The 27389-nt window shown below is 39.1% G+C and overlaps 1 protein-coding gene across 4 annotated transcripts in view; it reads right to left on the reverse strand.

Annotated features, from left to right (window-relative positions):
- Positions 1 to 27389, reverse strand: part of LRRC28 (leucine rich repeat containing 28) — a 196169-nt gene that overhangs the window by 55099 nt on the left and 113681 nt on the right. For 2 of the 4 annotated variants that reach the window (XR_003507308.1, XM_027520676.1), the window contains exons 6-7: positions 26926 to 27132; positions 7457 to 7559 (exon numbers count right to left, since the gene is read on the reverse strand). Coding sequence is in view for 3 of the 4 variants with exons in the window: in XM_027520676.1 (XP_027376477.1) it covers positions 7457 to 7559; positions 26926 to 27132 (310 nt within the window). In the remaining variant the exon portion in view is untranslated. The remainder of the gene's footprint in view (positions 1 to 7456; positions 7560 to 26925; positions 27133 to 27389) is intronic. The other 2 variants (XM_027520678.1, XM_027520677.1) reach the window with 2 other exon arrangements.

The raw sequence follows: 27389 nt of genomic DNA on the forward strand, positions 1-27389 counted from the left end.
AATCAATAGGATATAACAGAAAGCCGGTGTGTGACTTCAAAACTAGTCATAAACAGGCACTGTGCTATAGATTTTCACCATTCTACTTTTCTCTTAGGGTATTTATTTTTTGTATTAGTTATTTTTGTATATTAGGATAAATATCTAAATGATCTTTTCTACAATTATTAGCACAGTGCTGACTTGCTACTTAATGTTCAATAATTATTTGACAAATAAACGAACATGAAATAAGGAGGAGCTACCTTTATTCACATTTCTATGAATATCAAATATAATTTTATCAGACTTCTGAGAATTCTTGAAACTGTGCAATATTTGTTAATTGCTATTTTTATACCTTTTTATATGTTTTACACCTGGTTCTCTATTTTCCTTCTGTGATGTGAATTTTATACATATATATATACATATATATCTATCTATGTATATATCCGACTTTTTAATATCATGCCACAGATCCCTAAAGCTGTACTCATTTTGCTCCAGTTTTCTTTGACTGTTAATCAGAAAAGGGTAATATGATTGTTTCAGAGAAAGCATAGTACAGCAGGAGCTGGTGTGTTCTTTATCCTAGATCTATCCCTGGGCTAGAAGCAGCATGGGATGGTGGTGGAGAACAAAGTGTGAGATTCTTCTGTTTTCAGCTTAAATATCATCTCCTTGGAAAGAATCAGCACCAGGTGTGTTTAGTTACTGACTGTTCACTTGGATCCCTAGTTAGATTATGAGGTCCACAAAGACAGGAGGAACTGAACTGTTTGGCTCCTACACTGTACGGCCATTGCCTAGAGAATAACCAAATGGAGGAGTTGCCAAAAATATGCACTGAATAAACAACTGAGCGACCATCCTCGTTCAGAATGAAGAGGTACACTTGCTAGGCCTCTGACATCCTAATGTTTTTTACACAGATTTACCTTAGAAGCTTGTTCTTCACCTTGCCCTCCTTTTCCCAAACCATCCTTCCTTTGACTTGGAATGGGAGACTCCCTTTGTATATATACAACAGACAAAAGAGATAAAAGAAGGGAGCCCCTTAATTCTGTTGTTATGACTTCAATAGTTACCATGTATTAGGATTCGATGGCTGCTGAACAACCGTCAACAGGAGAATGTTGGATCCCACCAAAAAAAGATACCCTGCATCCAAGGGCAAAGGAGAATCTCCAACAAGATGGTAGGAGGGGCACAACTGCATTAAAATCAAATCTAAGACCCACCAGAGATGTTTGGAGGGCACCAACAAAACCTGGTGCCCACCAGGACCCAAGGAATGGAGCAGTGACCTCCACAAGAGACTGAGCCAGACCTGCCTTTGAGTGTTTCAGACCTCCTAAGGTGGCACGGGTCGGCAGTGACCTGCCATGGGGACAGGGCATCTGGTGCAGCAGACCTAGGAGGTGCGGCATGTGGCCTATGTGGCCTAAGTCCTCTTGGAGGAGGTCACCAATAGCCCCACTATGGAGCCGCCGAGCAGGTGACTCACAAATTGGAGAACAACTATACCAAAGAAGTTCTTCTACTGTTGCAAAAGTTCTAGGGCCTGTAACAGATTGCCCAACCCGGGGATCCCACAAAGGGACTGAGAACCCCCAGGAATTTGACTTTGAAGGCCAGCAGAATTTGATTATAGAACTTCCACAGGACTGGGGAAACAGACTCTTGGAGGGCACAACAAAACTTTCTGTACACCAGGACTCAGGAGAAAGGAGCAGTGACCCCACAAGAGACTGAGCCAGACTTGCCCATGAGTGTCCGGGAGCCTCTGGCAGAGGCGTGAGTTGACAATGGCCTCCGGCAGGGTCAGGGGCACTGAACACAACAGTCCCGGGAGCTGCAGCATGCTGACAGTCCTTTTGAAGGAGGTCGCCATTACCGCCATTATCCCTACCATAGTTTGGCCTCAGGCCAAACTATAGGGAGGGAACACAGCCCCACCCATCAGCAGAAAATTGGGTTAAAGATTTACTGAGCATGGCCCTGCCCACCAGAGCAAGACCCAGTTTTCCCCACAGCCAGTCCCTCCTATCAAGAAGCTTCTACAAACCTCTTATCCTCATCCATCAGAGAGCAGACAGAATGAAAACCACAATCACAGAAAACTAACCAAACTGATGACATGGACCACAGCCTTGTCCAACTCACAGAAACTGTGAGCCATGCCATGTAGAGCCACCCAAGATGGACAGATCATGGTCGAGAGTTCTGACACAATGTGGTCCACTGGAGAAGGGAATGGCATTCTTTAGCATTCTTACCTTGAGAACTTCATGAACAGTACGAAAAGGCAAAAAGATATGACACTGAATAGGTTGGTAGGTGCCCAATATGCTACTGGAGAAGAGTGGAGAAATAATTCCAGAAGGAATGAAGAGGCTGAGCCAAAGCAGAAACAACACCCAGCTGTGGATGTGACTGTTGGTGAAAGTACAGTCTGATGCTGTAAAGAACAGTATTGCATAGGAACCTGGAAGGTTAGGTCCTGTGAATCAGGGCAAATTGGAAGTGGTCAAACAGGACATGGCGAGAGTGAACTTTGACATTTTAGTAATCAGTGAGCTAAAAAGGACCGTGATGTGTGAATTTAATTTAAATGACCATTATATCTACTACCATGGGCAAGAATCCCTTAGAATAAATGGAGAAGCCCTCACAGTTAACAAAAGAGTCCAAAATGCTTGGATGCCCCTGGGTGCAATCTCAAAAATGACAGAATGATTTCTGTTTCCAAGATAAACCATTCAAAGTCACAGCAATCCAAGTCTATGCCCCAACCACGAATGCCAAAGCAGTTGAAATTGAACTGTTCTATGAAGACGTACAAGACCTTCTAGTACTAACACCCAAAAAAGATGTCCTTTTCATCATATGGGACAGGAATGCAAAAGTAGGAAGTCAAGAGATACCTGGAGTAACAGGCAAATTTGGCCTTGGAGTACAAAACGAAGCAGGGCAAAAGCTAATTGAGTTTTGCTGAGAGAATACACTGGTCATAGCAAACACCCTCTTCCAACAACACAAGAGATTATTCTACACATGGACATCACCAGATACCAAAATACCAGTATTTGGTCAATACAGAAATCAGATTGATTATATTCTTTGTAGCTGAAGATGGAGAAGCTCTATACAGTCAGCAAAAACAAGACCAGGAGCTGACTGTGGCTCAGATCATAAACTACTTATTGAAAAATTCAGACTTAAATTGAAGAAAATATGGAGAACTACTAGGCCATTCAGGTATGACCTAAATCAAATCACTTATACAGTGGAAGTGAGAAACAGGGATTAGATCTGATAGAGTACCTGAAGAACTATGGATGGAAGTTCATAACACTGTACATGAGGCAGTGATCAAAACCATCCCCAAGAAAAAGAAATGCAAGAAGTCAAAATGGTTATCTGAGGAGGCCTTACATATAGCTGTGAAAAGAAGAGAAGCGAAAGGCAAAGGAGAAAAGGAAGGATGTATCCATCTGAATGTAGAGTTCCAAAGAAGAGCAAGGAGAGATAAGAAAGCCTTCCTCAGTAAACAATGCAAAGAAATAGAGAAAAACAACAGAATGGGAAAGACTAGAGATCTCTTTAAGAAAATTAGAGATACCAAGGGAACATTTCATGCAAAGATGGGCATAATAAAGGACAGAAATGGTATGGACTTAATAGAAGCAGAAAGGATTAAGAGGAGGTGGCAATAATACACAGAAAAACTATACAAAAAAGATTTTAATGACCCAGATATCCACGATGGTGTGATCACTCACCTAGAGCCAGACATCTTGGAGTGCAAAGTCAAGTGGGCCTTAGGAAGCATCACTATGAACAAAATTAGTGGAGGTGATGAAATTCCAGCTGAGCTATTTCAAATCCTAAAATATGATGCTGTGAAAGTGCTGTACTCAATATGCCAGCAAATTTGGAAAACTCAGCAGTGGCCACAGGACTGGAAAAGGTCAGTTTTCATTCCAATCCCAAAGAAGGGTAATGCCAAAGAATTTTCAAACAACTGCACAACTGCACTCATCTCACATGCTAGCAAAGTAATGCTCAAAATCCTCCAAGCCAGGCTTCAGCAGTACGTGAACTGAGAACTGCCAGACAATCAAGCTGGTTTTAGAAAAGGCAGAGGAACCAGACAGAGATCAAATTATCAACAATTGTTGGATCATAGAAAAAGCAAGAGAATTTCAGAAAAACATCTACTTCTGCTTCGCTGACTACAGTAAAGCCTTTGACTGTGTGGATCACAACAAACTATGGAAAATTCTTCAAGTGATGGGAATACTAGACCACTTTACAAAGCTGCCTCTTGTGAAACCTGTATGCAGGTCAAGAAGCACCAGTTAGAACCGGACATGGAACAACAGACTGGTTCCAAATCAGGAAAGGAGTACGTCAAGGCTGTATATTATCTCACTCTGCTTATTTAACTTTGCAGACTACACCATAAGAAATGCTAGGCTGGGTGATGCACATGCTGGAATCAATATTCCCAGGAGAAATATCAATACCTTCAGAAATGCAGATACCACCATTCTTACGGCAGAAAGAGAAGAGGAACTAAAGAGCCTTTTGATGAAGGTGAAAGAGGAGAGTGAAAAAGCTGGCTTAAAACTCAACGTTCAAAAACCAAAGACCATGGCATCCAGTCCTATCACTTCATGGCAAATAGATGGGGAAACAGTGGAAACAGTGACAAACTTTATTTTCTTGGGCTCCAAAATCACTGCAGATGGTAACTGCAGCCATGAAATTAAGATGCTTGTTCCTTGGAAGAAAAGCTATGACAAACTCAGACAGCATGCTAAAAAGCAGAGACATTACTTTGCGAACAAAGGTCCGTCTAGTCAAGGATATGGTTTTTCCAGTAATCATGTATGGATGTGGGAGCTGGACTGTGAAGAAAGCTGAGCACCGAAGAATTGATGCTTTTGAATTGTGGTGTTGGAGAAGACTCTTGAGAGTCCCTTGGACTGCAAGGAGATCCAACCAGTCCACCCTAAAGGAAATCAAACCTGATTATTCATTAGAAGAACTGACGTTGAAACTGAAGCTCCAATACTTTGGCACCTGATGTGAAGAGCCAACTCATTAGAAAAGACCCTGATGCTGGGAAAGATTGAAGGCAGGAGGAGAAGGGGATGACAGAGGACAAGATGGTTGGATGCCCTCACTGACTCAATGGGCGTGAGTTTGAGCAAGCTACAGAGATGGTTAAGGACAGGGAAGCCTGGCGTGGTGTAGTCCCTGGGGTCACAAAGAGTCAGACACAACTAATTGACTGAACAACATTAGAATTTTGAATACGTTTTTGCATAGAAATATTTTATAAGTAAGTATAACTTTCGGGATGCAAAATGGATTAAATGACCATTTAATGAGCTGGCTAGGAGTATAACCACCAATACTGCTTCTGTACAAAATGCATTCTGAGTTAAACCAATAGATTAAAAATACCTTTTGGATCACATTTCATTGGCACATGGGATTGTCAACACTCCAAAAAACCACTAATATTAGAAAACTGATTGCTTGATAACTTTCCTTTTAATAATTTTATCTTCTTATTATTACTACCAAAGGAATACGCTGCTGCTGCTACTGCTGCTGCTGCTGCTGCTGCTAAGTCGCTTCAGTCGTGTCCGACTCTGTGCGACCCCATAGACGGCAGTCCACCAGGCTCCTCCGTCCCTGGGATTCTCCAGGAAAGAACACTGGAGTGGGCTGCCATTTCCTTCTCCAAGGAATATGCTAATAATAATAAAAAGTGTAGACTATCTGCTAGTAATTGGCATATTTTACCTTACTATTTATTTTCTCAAAGATGTGAAGCTCTCATAAAATTCACTAACTGTGCTACTAGATGCCAAGTCAACAACGAAAATATATTTTTAAAAAGTGCAGGGGTTGGGGGTGGAATTCCCTGGTGGTCCTGTGGTTAGGACTCAGTGTCTTCTCTGCCATGGGCCCAGGTTCAGTCCCTGGTCAGAGAACTAAGATTCTGCAAGTCATATGGTGTGGCCAAAAATTAAAAATGAATACAAGGAAATATGTATCTCTCAACTTGGCACAAATAGAACCTTGTGGAAGTCAGTAACAGCTGTATCTAAACGTCAAAAAGCACTTACTCTTTATCTCAAGTAAGAGCTATTCCTTAATTGTGTAGAAATTTTAGATCATATTACAGTGCAGTCTCTGAAGGCTTTGGTGCAGAAAAAACTCCCTTCAGCCTTGGAGCCTGCTTGCATCATTACATGCATTTTGGTGATTGAGGGTATTTTGCTCACCACTTGGAAAAATTAGGCTATATTACAGATATTTTAAGAACTTATTAGGATTAATGAGTGAGTAGTAGCACAGCTGTCATATGATCAGCTGCAGAAAAATCACTGAGCTAAAAACTCTACCACATATTCTACTATCTGTTCTTCATAGAAAGTTCTGGAATATATCTCTGAGCTTATATTTCATCAGCCTGCACAGGCACTGAATTCATCTAGGGCTCTTTCAAGATAACAAGTGCATAATTTTTCCTAGGGGAAGGGCACTACTTCTAGGATTACCCTCTCTGGAGCAATCACTGTTCAGGGCCCATCCCCTGGAGCCAGGCCAGCAGGGGAATGGCTGTCTCTATGTACAGGCTTATTTTCATCCCTTTTCTTGCCAGAAATACATAGAGTATGAGTCAGGTTATTCAGGATGTTTGAAATTATAAAGAGAGAGTCAACATGCCGGCTAAGTAGCCTCAGAGGTGTTCCAAGTATCCTGTGGCTGCTTAAGTGAGGAAAGTGAGGCAGTCAAAAGCTGGTCCTGGCAGCTGAACTGTCCTGTTTTAAGCCTATGCCACTCTGGGAACCACTTCAGGGTGGTTCTGTCTCACTGCTATAGAAGGAGAAGCTGACATTATCTTTCTAATAGCCTAACTGAGAAGGAAAGATTAATGCTGTCCTGAAAATAAAAGTTCTTCATTTCCTATTAACTGAAACATCTGCTTTGGTCGCTGGAATCATGATTTGTATTGAGGGACTATTTAAAATTGTCAAGCTGTAAATATTTTCAATTGGTAAAGTCCCAGCGTAGTAAAATTGTCACTGCAATGGAAGGAAAAGAAAAACTTTTACATTAACGCTGATTCCTCCAGTATTTGTGACTGAAACTACTGAGTTTATAATGGTATGCATTAATTAATTTTTCTTTTACCTGGAAAACAACAAATAATTGACCAAATTTATAACTTACTAACTAAACTCAAAATAAAATATTCTAAATGCTTGTTTAATATTTTTGGTTTCGAAGGGTACTTGGTTTAGCATGTTAAGTCTCAAAACAAAATCGAACAGGATTATCAAAAGTCATACATCTATTTTTGAGTTTTATCAGGGCTAAGTACTGAAGTAGAAATAAAGCTAGCAAAAGAGCTGAGTATTAGTATAAAATGTGAAATCAGCCTTACCCACTGCACCCAATGACTTTGTTGTACAGAAAGGATGGCAAGCCTTTCAGATGAATGTTGTTATCCACGTACACGTATTGAAGTTCTCGAGATCGACCTAAATCTGGGTTAGAAAGAAAAGTGCTATGATTCTTATAATATATACCAATATAATGTGAAACATGAAATTTAATAAATAATGTTAGAATAATTTAAAATTTCTACTCTGGAAGAAAAAATGTTGCAGATTTAACTAGGCGTGAAATTAAGTCAGCTGCAATATGAGATTCTACATCAGAAAACATGACTGTTGAAAAAAATCACTCAACCCACCTGAACTTTTGAGTATTTAAACTGTAAAATGAGGACTGGTAATAGAATATTATCAGATTTCCTTCCCATATAAAAATTCTATGACTTTTAATGAATAACTTCTATTTATTAAGCTTGTTATGAAAGTGTTAGTCCCTCAGTCATGTCTGACTCTTCACAACCCCAATGGACTATAGGCCACCAGGCTCCTCTGTCTGTGGGCTTTCCCAGGCAAGAATACTGAGGTCAGTTGCCATTTCCTCCTCCAAGGGATCTTCTTGACCCAGGGATAATAAACAATTTATATTTATTTATTAAGTTTTTATAGGTCATTTATTTAGTTTCATTTTTCTCCATAAGAAAAAGCGCCATACGAACTAAGATGGCAGGTCAGCCCAAATGACGTCTAGTTCTGCCCCAATATCAAGATTTACTGTGTCTCACTTCCCCTTGGCCGAAAGATGATAGAAGGGATTCCAGAGCTAGGGATCAAGCAGGCCCTGGCTGGGCAGGGCCTCAGGAGCCAGCTGGTGTAGGAATGGGTGGAACTGCCCATGGCTGCAGGGGGAGGAAGGAGCAGCTGCTGCTAAGTCGCTTCAGTCGTGGCCGACTCTGTGCGACTCCGTAGACGGCAGCCCACCAGGCTCCGCCGTCCCTGGGATTCTCCAGGCAAGAACACTGGAGTGGGTTGCCATTTCCTTCTCCAAGGCATGAAATTGAAAAGTGAAAGTGAAGTAGCTCAGTTGTGTCCCACTCCTAGTGACCCCATGGACTGCAGCCCACCAGGCTCCTCCGTCCTTGGGATTTTCCAGGCAAGAGTACTGGAGTGGGGTGCCATCGCCTTCTCCTAGGAAGGAGCAGAGGGAATCCGAAATCCCAGTCTTCAGTGAGGTGTGGGGTGCAGCTGGATGGACAAGACCTGCAGGCCAGGGAGCCGGGGTGGGAATGGGTTTATACCAGGAATAGGAAGAGATGGGAAAGGGAGCCCAAAGAGAAGAATCTGCAGGAGGAATAAGTATGCAGAATGAAGGCGACTCCAGAAGTCTCTCACAGGTAGCTGGGCATCACTGACTCAAGGGACATGAGTTTGAGCAAACTCTGGGAGACAGTGAAGGACAGGGAAGCCTGGCATGTTGCAGTCACTAGGGTCATAAAGAATCGGACACAACTTAGGGACAGAACAACAATAAAGCCGGGTAAAGGGGTAGCAAAGCCTAGAGTATCTGCTTGTGAAAATAAATAGGAAATAGGCTGAAGGAGCTCTCTTTTCCCCTGTCCTTCCAAAGTTAGGACAGACAAAGGCCCAGATAGCTAAATTAGCATCTTTAATTTAAGGTTCTTAAGCATATTTACATTTCAAAAGAAAACCCATTTACCCAGTAGGGATCTTTTAGGCACTTCAGTAGGCCTTGGGGATTCAGATATGAACATGATATTGAGGACAGGCATTAAAAATGGTTAACTGTAATACAACATGATCATTGCTATTAGAGAGGCTTGTCTAAGTCTTATGGTTTCACAGGTGGGTTCTGGACAATTTATTACATAAAGTAGGGGGTGCATAATACAAGATTGAGGTAAGGAAGGGTTTGTCATGGACGAGGGCAGGAAATGGTGAACACTACCTTCTCTTTTCCACTACAAATCTTATCACAGTCATCTTGCCCAGGATTAGCCCTGGGGCAAGTTACAAAAAGAGGAACCAAAACTGGAAGCACTGGAAACTGACAACAAAAGGGGAAGTGGGAACTCTTACAGAGAAAAAAGAATTACTAGGCTAGAGACGCCCTTTCCCAGTGGTGGTTTTAAGATATCTAACAAACACAATACTGGAATGCAAAAATAGGAAGTCAAGAAATACCTGGCTGCTGCTAGTTCACTTCAGTCCTGTCCGACTCTGTGCGACCCCATAGATGGCAGCCTACCAGGCTCCCCCGTCCCTGGGATTCTCCAGGCAAGAATACTGGAGCGGGTTGCCATTTCCTTCTCCAAGGCATGAAAGTGAAGTCGCTCAGTCGTGTCCAGACTCTTAGCGACCCCATGGACTACAGCCTACCAGGCTCCTCCATCCATGGGATTTTCCAGGCAAGAGTACTGGAGTGGGTTGCCATTGCCTTCTCCAAGAAATACCTGGAGTAACAGGCAAATTTGGCCTTGGAGTACAGAATGAGGCAGGGCAAAGGCTAACAGAATATTGCCAAGAGAACGCACTGGTCATAGCAAACAGCCTCTTCCAACAACACAAGAGAAGCCTCTACACACGGACATCACCAGATGGTCAATACCGAAATCAGACTGATTATATTCTTTGCAGTCAAAGATGTAGAAGCTCTATACAGTCAGTAAAAACAAGACCAGGAGCTGACTGTGACTCAGATCATGAAGTCCTTATTGCCAAATTCAGACTTAAATTGAAGAAAGTAGGGAAAATCACTAGATTTAGGTCAGGTATGACCTAAATCAAATCCCTTATGATTATACGGTGGAAGTGAGGAATAGATTCAATGGATTAGATTTGACAGACAGAGTACCTGAAGAACTACAGATAGAGGTTCATGACATTGTACAGGAGGCAGGGATCAAGACCATCCTTAAGAAAAAGAAGTGCAAAAAGGCAAAATGGTTGTCTGAGGAGGCCTTACAAATAGCTGTGAAAAGAAGAGAAGCGAAAAGGAAAGATACCCATTTGAATTCAGAGTTCCAAAGAAGAGCAAGGAGAGATAAGAAAGCCTTCCTCAGCAATCAATGCAAGGAAATAGAGGAAAACAACAGAATGGGAAAGACTAGAGATCTCTTCAAGAAAATTAGAGATACCAAGGGAACACTGCATGCAAAGATGAGCACAATAAAGGACAGAAATGGTATGGACCTAACAGAAGCAGAAGATGTGAAGAAGTGGTGGCAAGAATACACAGAAGAACTATACAAAAAAGACCTTCACGACCCAGATAATCACGATGGTGTGATCACTGACCTAGAGCCAGACATTCTGGAATGTGAAGTCCAGTGGGCCTTAGGAAGCATCACTATGAACAAAGCTAGTGGAGGTGATGGAATTCCAGTGGAGCCATTTCAAATCCTGAAAGATGATGCTGTGAAAGTGCTGCACTCAATATGCCAGCAAATTTGGAAAACTCAGCAGTGGCCACAGGACTGGAAAAGGTCAGTTTTCATTCCAATCCCAAAGAAAGGCAATGCCAAAGAATGTTCAAACTACTGCTGCATAATTGTACTCATCTCATATGCTAGCAAAGTAATGCTCAAAATTCTCCAAGCCAGGCTTCAACAGTATCTGAACCATGAACTTTCAGATGTTCAAGTTGAATTTAGAAAAGGCAGAGGAACCACAGATCAAATTGTCAACATCCGCTGAATCATCAAAAAAGCAAAAGAGTTCTAGAAAAGCATCTACTTCTGCTTTATTGACTATGCCAAAGCCTTTGACGGTGTGGATCACAATAAACTGTGGAAAATTCTGAAAGAGATGGGAATATCAGACCACCTTACCTGCCTCCTGAGAAATCTGTATGCAGGTCAGGAAGCAACAGTTAGAACTGGACATGGAACAACAGACTAGTTCCAAATAGGGAAAGGAGTATGTCAAGGCTGTATATTGTCACCCTGCTTATTTAACTTATATGCAGAGTAGTACATCATGCGAAATGCCAGGCTGGATGAAGGACAAGCTGGAATCAAGATTGCTGGGGGCAATATCAATAACCTCAGATGTGCAGATGACACAACCCATATGGCAGAAAGCAAAGAACTAAAGAGCCTCTTGATGAAAGTGAAAGAGGAGAGTGAAAAAGTTGGCTTAAAACTCAACATTAAGAAAATTAAGATCATGGTATCTGGTCCCATCACTTCATGATAAATAGATGGGGAGACAGTAGAAATAGTGGCAGACTTTATTTTTGGGGGGCTCCAAAATCACTGCAGATGGTGACTGCAGCCATGAAATTAAAAGACGCTTACCCACACAGCATATTAAAAAGCAGAGACATTGCTTTGCCAACAAAGGTCTGTCTAGTCAAAGCTATAATTTTTCCAGTAGTCATGTATGGATGCGAGGGTTGAACTATAAAGAAAGTTGAGCAACGAAGAATTGATGCTTTTGAACTGTGGTGTTGGAGGAGACTCGAGAGTCCCTTGGACTGCAAGGAATCCAACCAGTGCATCCTAAAGGAAATCAGTCATGAATATTCTTTGGAAAGACTGATGCTGAAGCTGAAAGTCCAATACTTTGGCCACCTGATGTGAAGAACTGACTCATTTGAAAAGACCCCGATGCTGGGAAAGATTGAAGGTGGGAGGAGAAGGGGATGACAGAGGATGAGATGGTTGGATGGCGTTGCCGACTCAATGGAGATGAGCTTGAGTAAAATCCGGGATAGACTGGTGATAGACAGGGAGGCCTGGTATGCTGTAGTCCATGGGGTCGCAAAGAGTCAGACACAACTGAGTGACTGAACTGAACTGAGCAAACAGAACCGATTTCTGCTGTCGATTTTGTGATTTCAGAGTAAGTCACAAAGGGCATTGTGGCTTTCTTTTTGGTGTTTCTCTTGGATCACTTCTTCAGGAAGACAACTCCTTTCCACGAAGGCCCTAAAGCAGCTTTACTTGAGAGGAATGAGACCTCCAGCCAATATCCATGTGAGTAAACAGTCTTGGAAGCACCTCTGCAAACTCCAGGTCAAGTCTTCACAACTCTAAACTAAAAATCCTGTTCCTTCTCCAAATTTTGCCCATTAATTTTACCATTCATCAATGGATCTTGTTTGTAACAATTATAACGTAGTATTTACTTAGTGGTGATTTTCAATTACAATCTTTCTAAAGGTCTACATTTATTAATTGGAATTCTTATGTAAGGAAGAATAATCCCTCCTCCCCCATTTATTTGATTTTTATATTGGTATGGATTCAAGGACATTTATTTTATTTTAAGGACTAAAAACCCACTACCATTGTTGTTTATTGTGTTGGCTAAAATGTTCCAGTTTTGGCAACCAGGAACACTTAAAATTGGTCTTTTCATTCTTTAAACAAGTTTTCATCCTTTTTTGAGTATTGCCATACTTTCCAGGAGCAAAAGATATTCCAAGTTCAAACTGCACTTTCCCTGCTCTAGTCTTGAAATCAATTACTTCTCCAAGGAGCTTTAATTCCTTTAATTAAAGGAATTAAATTAAATTAAATTATGGGGTATGGTATCTAGAAACCAACATCTGAGTGCTAGATGTGCCCCTTACTATAAGAGTGCCACTGCTTCTAGGATCCATAAGTAGGCAGATTTATAAAACATACGTATATATACCAACCCATGCACACATATTCAACTCCATTGTTGGAAGTGTACCTTCAGTATACATTCCAAGCACTGGACTTGCTGGGTCAAAAGGTAAATACGTGTATAGAGTCCTTGGTTATTTCCCTCCAGAGGAATTACACCAGTTTACATTCTCTTCATCATGTATGAAAGCATTGGCTTTCCCACAGTCTCATCAACTTCTAAAACACGCTGTCTTAGTTTGAACATGTATTTTTTTCTTTTTCTTTTCTAGATTACAAAAGTGTCATAAGTTTACAGGAGATTTGGAAAATACAGAACAAAGTTACATATAGTTCACTATATATTACAATAATTTTTAAGTAGATAAATTAGGATATTTAGTTACAGTTTCAGTATCAAACTCTCAAAAATCAATAGAATGAATAGACAGAAAAGTAGAAGGATAAAGTAGACTTGAAAAGCATAGTGAACCAATTCAACATAATTAAGATTTATGTAATTTCCACACAATAGCAGGAGAAAAATTCTATTCAACTTTCCATAGACTATAAACCAGAAGACAGTGGAACATATTCAGGGATAACATAAGGTGTAAAAATTTCATGGTCTAAAGATATTGAAATCATACAGAGTCTGTTCTCTTATCACTGTGGAATTACGTTAGAAATCAGTACCAAAAGATATTTGAAAATAACCCACATACTTTCAAGTGCAATGTGACATTTAGCAACAGAGACCTTTGACTTAGCCTTTGAAAGCCTCAATAAAGTTAAAAGACTGAAAAAACAGAGGGTGATTGCAGACAAGAAAGCATTTAAATGAGAAATTAATATCAAGGATACCTTACAAACCCCATGAATTTGGAAATTACTTTTAAATGATGGGTATATCTGAGAGGTCTAACAAGGAAAATTAGAAAATATTTGTAACAGAGTAAAAACAAAAAGAATTAATCAGAATTTGTTGCATGCAGCTGAAGCTGTGCAGTGCAACTAAATACAATGTGGAATCTTGAATAAGGTATGAGAACAAATAATGGAAACTAGCATAAAAATCCATTAAATTTGAACAAACTCTGTACTTTAGTTAATAATATTGTATTACATGTTACTTTCTTGCGTTTTTGTTTTTTTTTTTTAACAACATGGTATTTCTTTATATTCTCAGAATTGGAACAGAAGTTTCAAGCCTCATTCAATTTTCTTTTTAAATCACCCAAATAATAAGCTTTCTAGGCTTTAGCAATAAAAAGTCTAGTAGACCAGATGCCAGAATAAATGGAATTACATCAAAGTTTTGATTGACTATAAATTAGAACTAACATACAATTGCACTCATCTCACATGCTAGTAAAGTAATGCTCAAAATTCTCCAAGCCAGGCTTCAACAATACATGAACCGTGAATTTCCAAATGTTCAAGGAGGTTTTAGAAAAGGCAGAGGAACCAGAGATCAAATTGCCAACTACCGCTGGATCATGTAAAAAGCAAGAGAGCTCCAGAAAAACATCTATTTCTGCTTTATTGACTATGCCAAAGCCTTTGGCTGTGTGGATCACAATAAACTGTGGAAAATTCTTAAAGAGATGGGCATACCAGACCACCTGATCTGCCTCTTGAGAAATCTGTATGCAGGTCAGGAAGCAACAGTTAGAACTGGACATGGAACAACAGACTGGTTCCAAATAGGAAAAGGAGTACGTCAAGGCTGGATATTGTCACCCTGCTTATTTAATTTATATGCAGAGTACATCATGAGAAACGCTGGGCTGGAAGAAGCACAAGCTGGAATCAAGATTGCCAGGAGAAATATCAATAACCTCAGATATGCAGATGACACCACCCTTATGGCAGAAAGTGAAGAAGAACTAAAGAGCCTCTTGATGAAAGTAAAAGAGGAGAGTGAAAAAGTTGGCTTAAAGCTCAACATTCAGAAAACGAAGATCATGGCATCTGGTCCCATCACTTCATGGGAAATAGATGGGGAAACGAGGAAACAGAGGCTGACTTTATTTTTGGGGGGGCTCCCAAATCACTCCAGATGGTGACTGCAGCCATGAAATTAAAAGATGCTTACTCCTTGGAAGGAAAGTTATGACCAACCTAGACAGCATATTAAAAAGCAGAGACATTACTTTGTCAACAAAGGTCTGTCTAGTCAAGGCTATGGTTTTTCCGGTGGTCATGTATGGATGTGAGAGTTGGACTGTGAAGAAAGCTGAGCACTGAAGAATTGATGCTTTTGAACTGTGGTGTTGGAGAAGACTCTTGAGAGTCCCTTGGACTGCAAGGAGATCCAACCAGTCCATCCTAAAGGAGATCAGTCCTCAGTGTTCATTGGAAGGACTGATGTTGAGGCTGAAACTCCAATATTTTGGCCACCTGATGTGAAGAGCTGACTCATTTGAAAAGACTCTCATGCTGGGAAAGATTGAAGGTGGGAGGAGAAGGGGATGACAGAGGATGAGATGGTTGGATGGCATCACCAACTCAATGGACATGAGTTTGAGTGAACTCTGGGTGTTGGTGATGGAGGCCTCAAAGAGTCAGACATGACTGAGCAACTGAAATGAACTGAACTAAAGCATTACATTCAAACTTAGTCAAACAAGTGGAGCTAAAAATGTCAAATTTTTTAGCTAAGGAAAATCTCGTTTCCTAAAATATATTATACATACTAGACACACACCCACATACCACACACAAAATCTTTTCTCCTATACTTGATAAAGGCTTGAACAAGAACAACAAAAAAAGAAAGAAACTGGAAAATAATAACTAAATGAAATGAGAGCACTGAATATAAAATAGAAAAAGTAAAACAAACTAGATGAAAGCAAAAGATCATCATACAGTCCAGTTGTTTTTAAACAATTTAGAATCATATTTGGAGCTTTGGAGAAAAAAACACTACCTGGGCACTCAATAGTTTTCAAAAAAATTCCAAGATAATTCTAATGTGCATCTGGATTTTAAAAAGTGGTATCAGGTTTTTCTATTAAATGGTAGTTTTAGTGATATAGAATTCTATTATTATCTGTTGACTAATCATAATAAATGGTATTAAATAATAAATAAATTACATAAATAATTAAATACATACATAAAAAAATTAATTACATAATCACAACAGTAAAAGACATTTATCAGTTTTCATAATCAATAGTCAAAGAAGAAAATAAAAGATAATCACAACTGCAAGCCATAATGGAAACATTATAAACCAAAAAATATTAAATAATTACATACAATTTAGGGGGTTAAGTAGTGGGATGTGGTAAATGGAAGTGCATACATGCACATGTTTTCATCTACCCAGCCAGTCTATGTCTTTTGGTTGGTGCAATTAATCCATTTACATTAAGGCAATTATTAACATATGGCAAGCCCCTAGTATTTCTGCCTGGGAAATCCCACAGAGTAGCCTGGCAGACTAGAGTCTATGGGGTCACAAGAGTGGGACATGACCCAGTGACCAAACAACAACAACAATGATCCTATTACTTTTCTTAACTGTTTCTGATTTTTTTGTAGGTCTTTTCCTTCTCTTTTGTTTCCTGCCTAAAGAAGTTTCTTTAGCATTTGTTGTAAAGCTGGTTTTGTGGCAGCACTGCCCACCAGAGCAAGACTCAGTTTTTCCCACTACCAGTCCCTCCCCTCAGGAGGCTTACCCAAGCCTGTTAACATCATCCAACAGACAGCAGACATAAGAAGCAACAGTTACAACCCCCAGCCCACCAGAATGAAAACCACATCAACAGAAAGCTAACCAAAATGAAAAGGCAGAGGATTATGTCCTAGATGAAGGGACAAGATAAAAGCCCAGAAAAACAACTAAATGAAGTGGAGAGAGGCTGCCTTCTGAAAAAAGAATTCAAAATAATGATAGTGAATTCTCGATCTCGGAAAAAAGAATGGAGAAAATGCAAGAAATGTTCGAGAAAGACCTAGAAGAATTAAAGAACAAACAGAGATGAATAATACACTAGAAGGAATCAAAAGCAGAATAACTGAGGCAGAAGAACAGATAAGTGACCTAAAGACAGAATGGTGGAAATCACTGCCACTAAACAGAATATTAAAATAAAGAATGAAAAAAAAAAAAAAATGAAGACAGCCTAAGAGATCTCTGGGACGACATTAAACATACTAACATTTGCATCATAGGGGTCCCAGAAGGAGAAGAAAGACAGAAAAGACCCGAGAAAATATTTGAAGAGATAACAGCTGAAAACTTCCTTAACACAGGAAAGGAAAAAGTCAACCAAGTCTAGGAAGCACAGAAAGTCCCAGGCAGGATAAACCCGAGGAGGAACACTCCAAGACACATAGTAATCAAACTGACAAAAATTAAAGATGAAGATAACATATTAAAAGCAATGAGGTAAAAATTACAAGTAACATAAAAGGGAACTCCCATAAGGTCATCAGCTGATTTCTCACCAGAAACTCTACAAGTCAAAAGGGAATGGAACAAAATATTTAAATTGATAAAAGGAAAAACATACAACCAAGCATACTCAGTAAGACTTTCATTCAGATTTGAAGGAGAAATCAAAAGCTTTACAGACATGCACATATGTTAAAATGGCATAATAGTGCCTAATCCCTCAACTTTATCAAGTTGTTAAAATTGAAGGTGAAAGTAATCTGTGAAATTTAAACGACTATACAGTATGTTGTTTAAGCATAAGAATTTTTAAATAATTGCCACAATAATACGTACTGCTACTTTAGTAAACATGTATAAACATATCTACTAGTATAAAAGGGTATAAATTTATAAAACACAGATGGGAAAAATATACATAGAATACCAGAATCTACTTGCCATGAAAAAGTCCTCAAAATTTAACTAAAAATTCCTCTTCTGTATTTTTTCACTACTTCTCTGATATGTATACAAACCCTTTCATCACATAAGAAATCTGCAGACTTTAAAGGCATACAGAAAAGTTTGAAATTTTTAAAAAACTGAAACTACACTGATGAAATACAAATGAAGTCTGATCTGAAATATGCTTGTCAGAGCCCATAGGTTAGGTAAAGATTCTTTGAGTTGATGGAGCAGTAAGGAGCGTATAATACTATTAATAATTAATAGAGCAGGAATACAATTTTGGAGCCAGAGAACTTGGACTTGAATCCTAGTTCTTCAATTCACTAAATGTATATATTCAGTTTCCTCATCTGTATAAAGAGCAAAATAATGCTGTCCCTTACTTTTAGTCTAACAAAGTTTATAAATTAACAAGCAGAATTCTTGGCATACATCCTTCTCCAGTATATGGCAGTTATTATTATTCTCATTATTAGTGACACATTTGGAAATATGTCCTACAGTACAAGGCCAATTAAAAGAGAATTCTCTTTGGCATGCAGCAAAAGGCACTCTTTTCTATACTTTATTTGCACAGAATAGAGTTGGAGGCAACTGCCTCTGGAGACAGTGATTCATCTCCCTAAGCCAAGGACACAAAGTGGGACATGACACAGGAAACAAACTGAATGGGGCTACATGTAATGATCATAATACAAAGTTAAAGAAAAGCTGGCACTGGCTAGTTTTTCTATAGTTTAGTTTTCTTTCCTATCCTAGTTTTATAGGGGAAAAAAATGAAGAGTTGATGATTTTAAAATAGTTTGGTTTAGACCTCATCTCAGGTTTTCAATATTCCAAAGATTTCTGTTTATACCTCCAGGCCAATTTGTGTATGGAATATAATTTTTTATATATGCCCATAATAGGATGAATTGTTTTCTACTGAAGGTAAAAGAAAACATGAATCAACTATGTTCAAAGCTATACTTTATATACATTATATTTTATAATTATACATTACACTTTATATACATTATACTTTAACCAGTATAATGTCACACAGACACAAGTATTTAATACAGACATTCGAACTGTGCAAACAACACAATGTCAAATAGAGTAAGAAAAAGCAGTACTGAAATTACAAGATATTGTGGGCTTCGGACTCTGAAACCCTGCTTTTCCAATCAAACACTCCAAGCCAGTTACCTCCTCTGTGAAATGAAGATAATAATACCTATGACATGAAGAATCAACAATCTAGTCCCTTGAATAACAGCTGGTACTCAACATCTTAGTCTTTTACCTCTTTCCTGAATATATAGTGAAGATCACAAAACAGAGTGTAGGAGTCTAAAGAAAACCAGGCAATCCTCGCTTTAAGCTGACACAGCACAGCCTGCTGGCGAGGCAGACACCTAAGCACTCAGCAAGGTCACAGGCTATACAGGCAGGGCTGTGACAGCCTCTTGAGAGTGTGCTCTCGCCAAGCCCGTCAGCTGGCAAAACCCCAAGCACAATGGAATGACATTTTTAATCATGATGCTCTTGAAATGTTAAGTCTTTTCTGCAAGAAAAAGCTTTGAGCTATTTCTTCTATTCTTATAACAGAAAATCTTCACCCAGTAATTAACTTTGGAAGAGATCATTAATTTACTAGCTAATAAGCTGTTTCTCCCATTAATTTCAATGGACCAAGAGTTTTCAAAAAATAATATTGGATATTGCAGTAATACTTTTAAGTTCCTGTGCAAAAACTGCTCTGTACATGAATTTTATAAATCAAGGAAGTTGTCCATCTGCATAGATGTTAAAGCAACAAAGAACTTTTTCATGTGGCTTTTTAAAGTGCTGTTCTGTGTCTAAAATGCTTCCCTTTTTTTCTTTCAGACTCAGAGATCAAAGTATTGTTACTTAAAAATTAGCAAAAGCTAGCAGTCCTGCATAAACTCCAATTTTCTTTCTCTCTCTGTTTTGACTTCAAGGCCCTGGCATATGCAGTCCACATGGCTGAAAAAGGAACAAAAAGCTCCTCTGTGTCGAGGCTACTGCTCTTTTAACCATACTGCAGAAGCAGGCACAGGATGACAGCACACGCCAGACCAAACAGGATCTGTTTACTGCACAATGACCAGCATGAAACTCATTTATTTTATCAAAAGGTGAATGATGTATTCTATTCAACAAAATTACGGGGCAATGGAAACCAGAACATGAAAGCAATAGACTGAAGTAGGCTGTTTCATGCATCGGAGAAGGAAATGGCAACCCAGTCCAGTGTTCTTGCCTGGAGAATCCCAGGGACAGGGGAGCCTGGTGGGCTGCCGTCTATGGGATCGCACAGAGTCGGACACGACTGAAGCGACTTAGCAGCAGCAGCAGCAGCAGGCTGTTTGGAATGTTCCATCAATGTTATTCCAATTATCATGTTTCAATAAATCAGATTATTAGTCACAATCACATTTTTATTTACTATAAAGTCTGAGTTTCTTCACAATGAATTCAGAATAATTTACAGTGTATTCCCAAATCATCTTTAAAACTAAGTCCCTACATGATGCATTTGACACAGAACTTTTTGATTACTTTTTCAGAATCATTAATTATTCAAAGTGCTAGTTTCTCTAAATAGACATACACATACAACAATTTAATCTTTTACATAATCATATTCTTTCTGGTCTATTCAACTTTTACTAAATAATATTTCACAGTGAATTATGATTTAATTATGATTTAATACTTTACACAAGTAGATCGTCAATGTTAAAATAAATTGATTTCAATGAATCTGAATAACTGAAGGCTTTCTCTGCAGTTGGTTTCAATATTCAAGCAGCAGCATCTCTATTTGCATTGCAGTCAAGTAATAGGGACATTATTACAGGCAGTGGGAATGACACTCTGCTAGATGCTTGGGGTACAAAAGTGAAGACACACACTGCACCAGCCCTTTCTTCCCGTCTAGTCAAACAATAAAGGTAGTTTATGTTGATTGCGTGCTTATGTAGTATTTATGAGCGATACAAAGGTTTTAAATAGATCTTACTTAATTCTCACAATAGTGCAATGAAGTAGGTATTAACATTACCCCATTACTGAGACTTAGACAAGCTAAATAGCCTTTCTAAGCTCAAGATCAGACAGCTATTAAATGGTAGAGCTGGAATTTAAAAGGATGCCTGGGACCTCTCTAGAGGTCCAGAGGTTAAAACTCTGCACTTTCACTTTAGGGGTTGCGGATTCAATCCCTGGTCGGGGAACATAAGATCCCACATGCCATGCAGTGCAGCAGAAATAAATGAATAAAAGCATGCCTGTCTCCTTCACCATGATATTACTTAAGCCACCTCCCTTAACAGATCATTTCCATACAAGCAGGGCCCCCCTACATAACACAGGAAGTAACACTACCTAGCAGATGGCATGGGTGCAGTGGGCACCTGAGGACAGGCTTGCCCAAACATCCAGGTGTGATACCAGGAGACACTGACAAAGAGCTAAATGATGAACAAAACATCCTTCCACTTTTGTTAAAAGATCAGATAAGTGGTGGGGTGGTTCTGACTTACAGATTTAGGACAGCAATTTCAAGAAATACCAAGAATTCCTTCAGAGAAGATCCTAGAGAAGGAGTCTTGAGGCTGACTGTCCGGCACAGGCTTGGGAACTATACAGGAGCACTTCTTTCAGCCAGAGGAGCCAGCACGGAGAGCAAACATCTTCACTCTGCATCTGACCGCCAGCTCTTGCTCAGCTGGACTAGAACTTGTTCTCTTTCTCCCCAAATTTAAGAACTTGATTGAAAACTATGACTGACTCTTGTCAACTGACAACATCTTCCAGACTTTGCTTGTACCGCACATTCTTGTCACTATTTAAAAAAACAAATTAACAAAAACTTTGCTGGCAGAGATTCTGCTCATGAATCTAGCCCTCACACTACTTATTCTGGTTCCACATCTGTATCTTTTTAAGAATGAGTAGTAATTCTTTTTCCTAATTGATAGTTGAGGAAAACAGTTTCAGTTTTTTCATATTAATCACTGCCTACCCCAAATCCTATTCCAAAAACTTTGAGAAAAATACACACTTGTCCCTTTAAAGCCCACCTACTCTAGGTGAACTTTCCTCTTCATACAGTAGCACAGGAAAAGTCAGTGCCTGCCCACACTAGAGAAGCCATATTAAATAATCCTATCAAACTCTATCATATTAAATAATCCTGTTTACACCCTAAGAAAACCTTAAGGCAAGAGTAAAGGTCTGAAATGATGAAAAAATAAAGCAGAGGGGATTCATTAAGATAGTGGAAAAAGTCAGATGAGTAAGTCACACCAGGATGCAAATTTTTCTTAAATAAATACTTGCAAAGAAAGGAGCCCAAAAGAAGAATTGAACACCCTCTTTCTTGAAAAAATACACATTCCAGAGTTACAACTTTGCTCCTGAAATAGGGTCTACATGAACTTTAGTTAATAGACTATGTCTCTCTCATTTCTTCCCACTACTAGTTTTTGAACCTTGTTTTCAAGCCTTTCTTTTCTCCTTTTTCATTATGCCTTGGATTGGAGACCTGCCCAACAATCCCTACAGAACATGATTTTGGGTCCCTCCTTGGAAAGCAGAAGATACCTTCTACTCAAACATAAGACTGATTCCAACCTCTGGGCTTCTGGTCTGAACCAGAAAAAAACATTTTAGCACTGAAACGTATTTAAGGCTACAAACTTTGCAGATTATTCCCATTAAACAATGACCTCAATGCAGTACTTCTTCAAGCTGCAGATCAAATACATTCCACGGTTCAGTAAAGTACAGTTTACATTCATCTCTAAATCTGAGATTAAGGAATTATTAACTGGTTTCCATCTGGTGTCCATACTGGAGTTTAAGTTTGAATAGCTTCACTTTGTGGATTTAAATATTTTCTTAAAAAACAGTAAACAGCAATTCTTTTCCTGACCTTCTAAGCAGATACAGAGAAAGCAGGAATGAGAAGCAATAGTGAAAATAAGTGTAGTTTAAAAATTGTGTCATTTATACACCATTTGCAACAACAACAAAACGATTTCAGCATGGGCTTTGAAAGTGCCTACAAACTACTTTCTAGAATTGTACCGATACTTGGCATAAACTTTTTTTTCACCCTACACAAGGTATCCTATCCCTACAAAGGAAAAATGACTACAGCTACCACAGAAACTAGAGTAATCTCCTGTTATGTGATAAAAAGCACACTTTTATATCCCTATAAAAGTTACAGGATATAGCCCACAGTAATAAGAAGCTATCATTTTACTCACAGCCCAAGTCCTTGGCACACAGAATAACTTTTCCTGAGAAAATAAATACTTTACTACTAGAATGTCCAAGGAACAACAACTCTTGGACTGATTTAGAAACATGAATAATTTCCCAATAGTAGGAAGCTATTTTCTCACTAATTTTTAGGCTTACGACATGGGAGTCCACACACCAGGATACTCTGTTTATCTCAGCGTCACTTGCCAAATGTTTTTGGTTAAGAATTCATTCACTGTTTTCTAAATTAATACTCAGAAATTCCACCTGCCATCGTGGGTGCAACTTTTGTTATCTTAAACTACAGAAGTTCCTGACATTGAGTTTAGCTGACACAGCACTTCCTGGGGGCTAACTAAAGAATGCTCTTCCATAGTCAATTTGTATACGAGCAACCTCACAGAACTTGTATCTATTATTCAACATTAAATTAGTTGTAGACATTACTGAATAATGGTTTATTAATTATGCAAGAGCAAAAATTAACTAGATTTACTGCAAGAGCAGTAAATCTAATTAAAAAAAAAAAAAAAAAACACCTTAGGGGGAAAAATCCTTTTCTTTGTATTTTCCTATATTTTCAGAAGCCCAGAGGAGAGTCACATCTTTATGAGCTATTTAGTCTACAGAGCTATACTGAATCAACAAGACCTCTATTAAATCTCATAGCACAAGGCTCACGTGATTAATTTCCTTTCCTCCTCACTGACAGTCAACAGTGGGAACAGAGCTTCTGTGTGTACACTAGTCTGTCACTCAGCTGTCATGGTATAGCTATAACAGGAACATCCTCCTTTCTTGATACAACTTTTCATCTTAAAAAGAACACACTCCATGGGTGTTAATGATTTAGATAGTATTATAAGTGATTTAAGTCATCTGTACTATAGCTTCTGTAACTGCTTTATGAAGAGGCTATAATCTGACAGAAAAGTCCCATTAAAAAAACTGCCTTGTCCTAAAAACTGCTTTGTCCAAAGTTCTGTGGCAAGAAACTGAATTCAGTAAGTAGCTCTCCTCCGATTACAGGCAGAGATATCAAAGATATTAAAGATATTTCATAAGCACTCAGCTCCTGCATTAGAATCATGGTTAAACATAGGAGCCTTCTATCTGAAACCTTGAGTTGTGTGTATGTGTATTCACACTGTATCTGACTTAACTACATTACAAAGGCTATATGCTGTTTTCAACAATTCAGTTCTCTGAGGAAAGTTGGTGCGAGAAGGTGCCTGCTCGTTTTACCCTGTCTTGTATAGTTCTTAGCATTCATTAGACAGTTTTGCTGTATTAGAAAGGAGTTGAAGGAAAGGTTTCAAGCACACAGAGTCCATGAAAGGAAGGACAGCTATGAACTTATTTTCTTCCTAAAGACTTAATTAAATTCCCTTTCTAAATCTACCTTCTATGGTGTTGAAGACAATAAATCAAAAACCATAATCAGACTGAGAAGATTGCTGATACTTCTGTCAGCTTCGACTTCATCTTCACAGAGTATGTGGTCTCTGCTCTCCTGAAGCCCTCTGGGCAACCTCACCCTGTAGCTCTCTGGTTGTCTCATCCACTTCTTCACAAAGACCATGCAACCCACCAGTGAAGAAAGGCCCCCAGAGCTTGTCTCAGTTATCTGGCCCTTTACTCATGCTGTTCTCAAAGAACCCGGTCTGAGACCAGGGCAGAGCACTGATCCAGGCAGCCTGCTTCCTTCTCACTGGACGGTCTTCACCAGATCCTCCTGCCTGTATGACTTTCTAGCAGAGAGGAAAGCCTGCCCACAGGCCTGTGTCCGGCCACGGCTGAGAGCCTCACGAGCTGGGATGGCGCCCTGGGGAGTGTGGAAGCTGCTTCCGCATCTTTGGCTGACCACGGTCCCAGGATTGAGAGTTATGGAGAGCTTGAATGTTGGGAGGGACCCTGCTCAGAACCCAGTGAGGACCTTCTTGCCTCTCTTTGATAACATATTAACAAGTTCAGCAAGGCTTTGGGGGCGACAAGAAGCCTGGAGATAGAAACTAATCGGTAAGGCTCTCCTCACCACTGAATACAGTGCTGAAGAAGAGATGCCCACGTCCGTAGCCACAACAGCACTCAACACAGTGTATAGAGAAGATGCCTCAGGGCATAAGGGAGGTGTCAAAGCAGAAAGCAGCCGGGCAAAGTGCAGTGGACTCTACCCTCCACCCACAGCCATTTCTATCGCCTTGCACCAGCCACTGCCACTCGGGCCAGCTGCTGTGTCACCACACCCCTTGGCACCTCAAATGTTAACAGTGGTCAGCCATCTGCAGGGACGGCTTCCCTCTCTTCTCCCAACACCCCTGTCATCCCAGCACGTGCTGCACTGTGTCCCTGGTGAAACAACAGGTAGGAATGAGCGGAACTGACTAGGGGGATGAGGAGTCACGGCTGGAGGAGATAAAAAACAGTTATCTTATGTACCTTCAACATAACTCTAAACTGAGCAGGATAAATGTTATCATTTCTGGTTCCAGATAAGGAAAATGAAGCTGAGAGAGGTTTTGGTGATTTCCTCCAAGTAATGCTCTATGAAGTGATGGAGACAGTCTAGAACTTGTGTCTTTGGATTTGTAACTTGGTACGTGTCCACCATAACTGTCCTACAAACTGTGGTTTATGCAGCAGGGGTACATTTATTTTCTAATATCAATTTATATTCAATAATTTGCTCACTTGAAAGAAAGCTCTGATTTCTTAGGAATGTAGCTTGCTTCTGAAATGGTTTTACTTTAGCTTCTTCATTTTAAAAAAGAATTTAATTACGTTTATAGAAAAGTAATCTTCTTAAATTGGATAATTATTTATTACTCAAACTGATGCTCATGTCTCTCATAATTTTCAATTCTCTCAGGATTTAAGTTTTCTTAAAGATATAATTTATTGAAAATAATTTGTGCACTGTATTATGGTAGAAAATATTTCCTTTCAGGGACTAGTAAATTATTCACTTCATTGCTCTCAAGATAAATTATTCATTTTAAAAATGCTTTTATGAATAATATCATATGATGCTTATTCTGACATTTTAGGGTTCTGTGGGGCTTCAAATTTTAATTTTTTTAAATGGCAGTTCTGTTTCTTACAAGTTAACAAAATAATCCAATTCTCAGTGAATATTAATGCATTATTTTATTAAAGGCTTGTGTTCTTTAACACATCTTATATTGAAATGGGCTACTACAGAAATCTATAGTACACACTACGTTATTTATTAGCCAGGGTGACATTTCTAGCTCAGCAGGCAGTTCAAAAGTCTTTAAAATTGTCTAGTCTGGTTGTCCGGCAATACTAATCCTTAGGATACTCAATGACATTTTTTCTACATGGAAGCTAACGTCTAAGCAGATATATTTGCACAGTAGCTATTCTTTCATCTTGCTCAATACCACTTGTCAGTTTTATAGTTTTATATATATAAAATATACATATATAATACCTATTTGCATATTATATAGATACATACATTTTAATTCCTTTCTCTGAGTAAATCATCTCATATTTCATATTTTTTTCTAAATAAATTTTTAACACAGGTTATTTTAACATATGAAATCCATAACAGAAATAAACTTTATTTGTTAACTGGGAATGATGCTTTGTTCATTGCAAAAATGAATTTAGAGAAGCATTTTCAACATAAACACAATAAAGGAAACTAATCCTTCCCAGTCAAGGAAACCAAGGCTTTCCATCTTATTCTTTAGATGTTTTATATTGCCATACAAATAGGATTACTTACCAAGTGGCAAAAATGCAAGACGGTTTCCAGCCATGGAGAGCTCATTGAGGCTGGGCAGCTGGCAGAGGTGGCGCGGCACACACCATAGACGATTTCGGTCCACAGTGAGGTACTGCAGAGAAAGGCACAGGTGAAGCCTCTCGGGTAAAGTTAGCAAACGATTGGTAGAAATGTCTAGTGTCTGCAGCTCCTTCAAATCGCCAACCTCTACAACCAAAATCAAAATTAAGATAAATTGCATCCTGATTAAATGAATTAATTAAATAAATAAAATAAATCAATACTGTAACAGTTCAACTAAATAAATTTAGTAGCTGCTACTACTTCCACAGACATGAATACTGACTGAAATGCAGGATTTAGGTCCAGCAGGCAAATAATCCAACCTAAGTAGATATCTTTAAATTAGTCTGCCAGAATTTTTTTAACAGGGGAAAAGTGCTGGCATGGAGAAAGGAGAAACA

The sequence above is a fragment of the Bos indicus x Bos taurus genome, chromosome 21 (genome assembly GCF_003369695.1).
Source record: "Bos indicus x Bos taurus breed Angus x Brahman F1 hybrid chromosome 21, Bos_hybrid_MaternalHap_v2.0, whole genome shotgun sequence".
Taxonomy (NCBI): domain Eukaryota; kingdom Metazoa; phylum Chordata; class Mammalia; order Artiodactyla; family Bovidae; genus Bos; species Bos indicus x Bos taurus.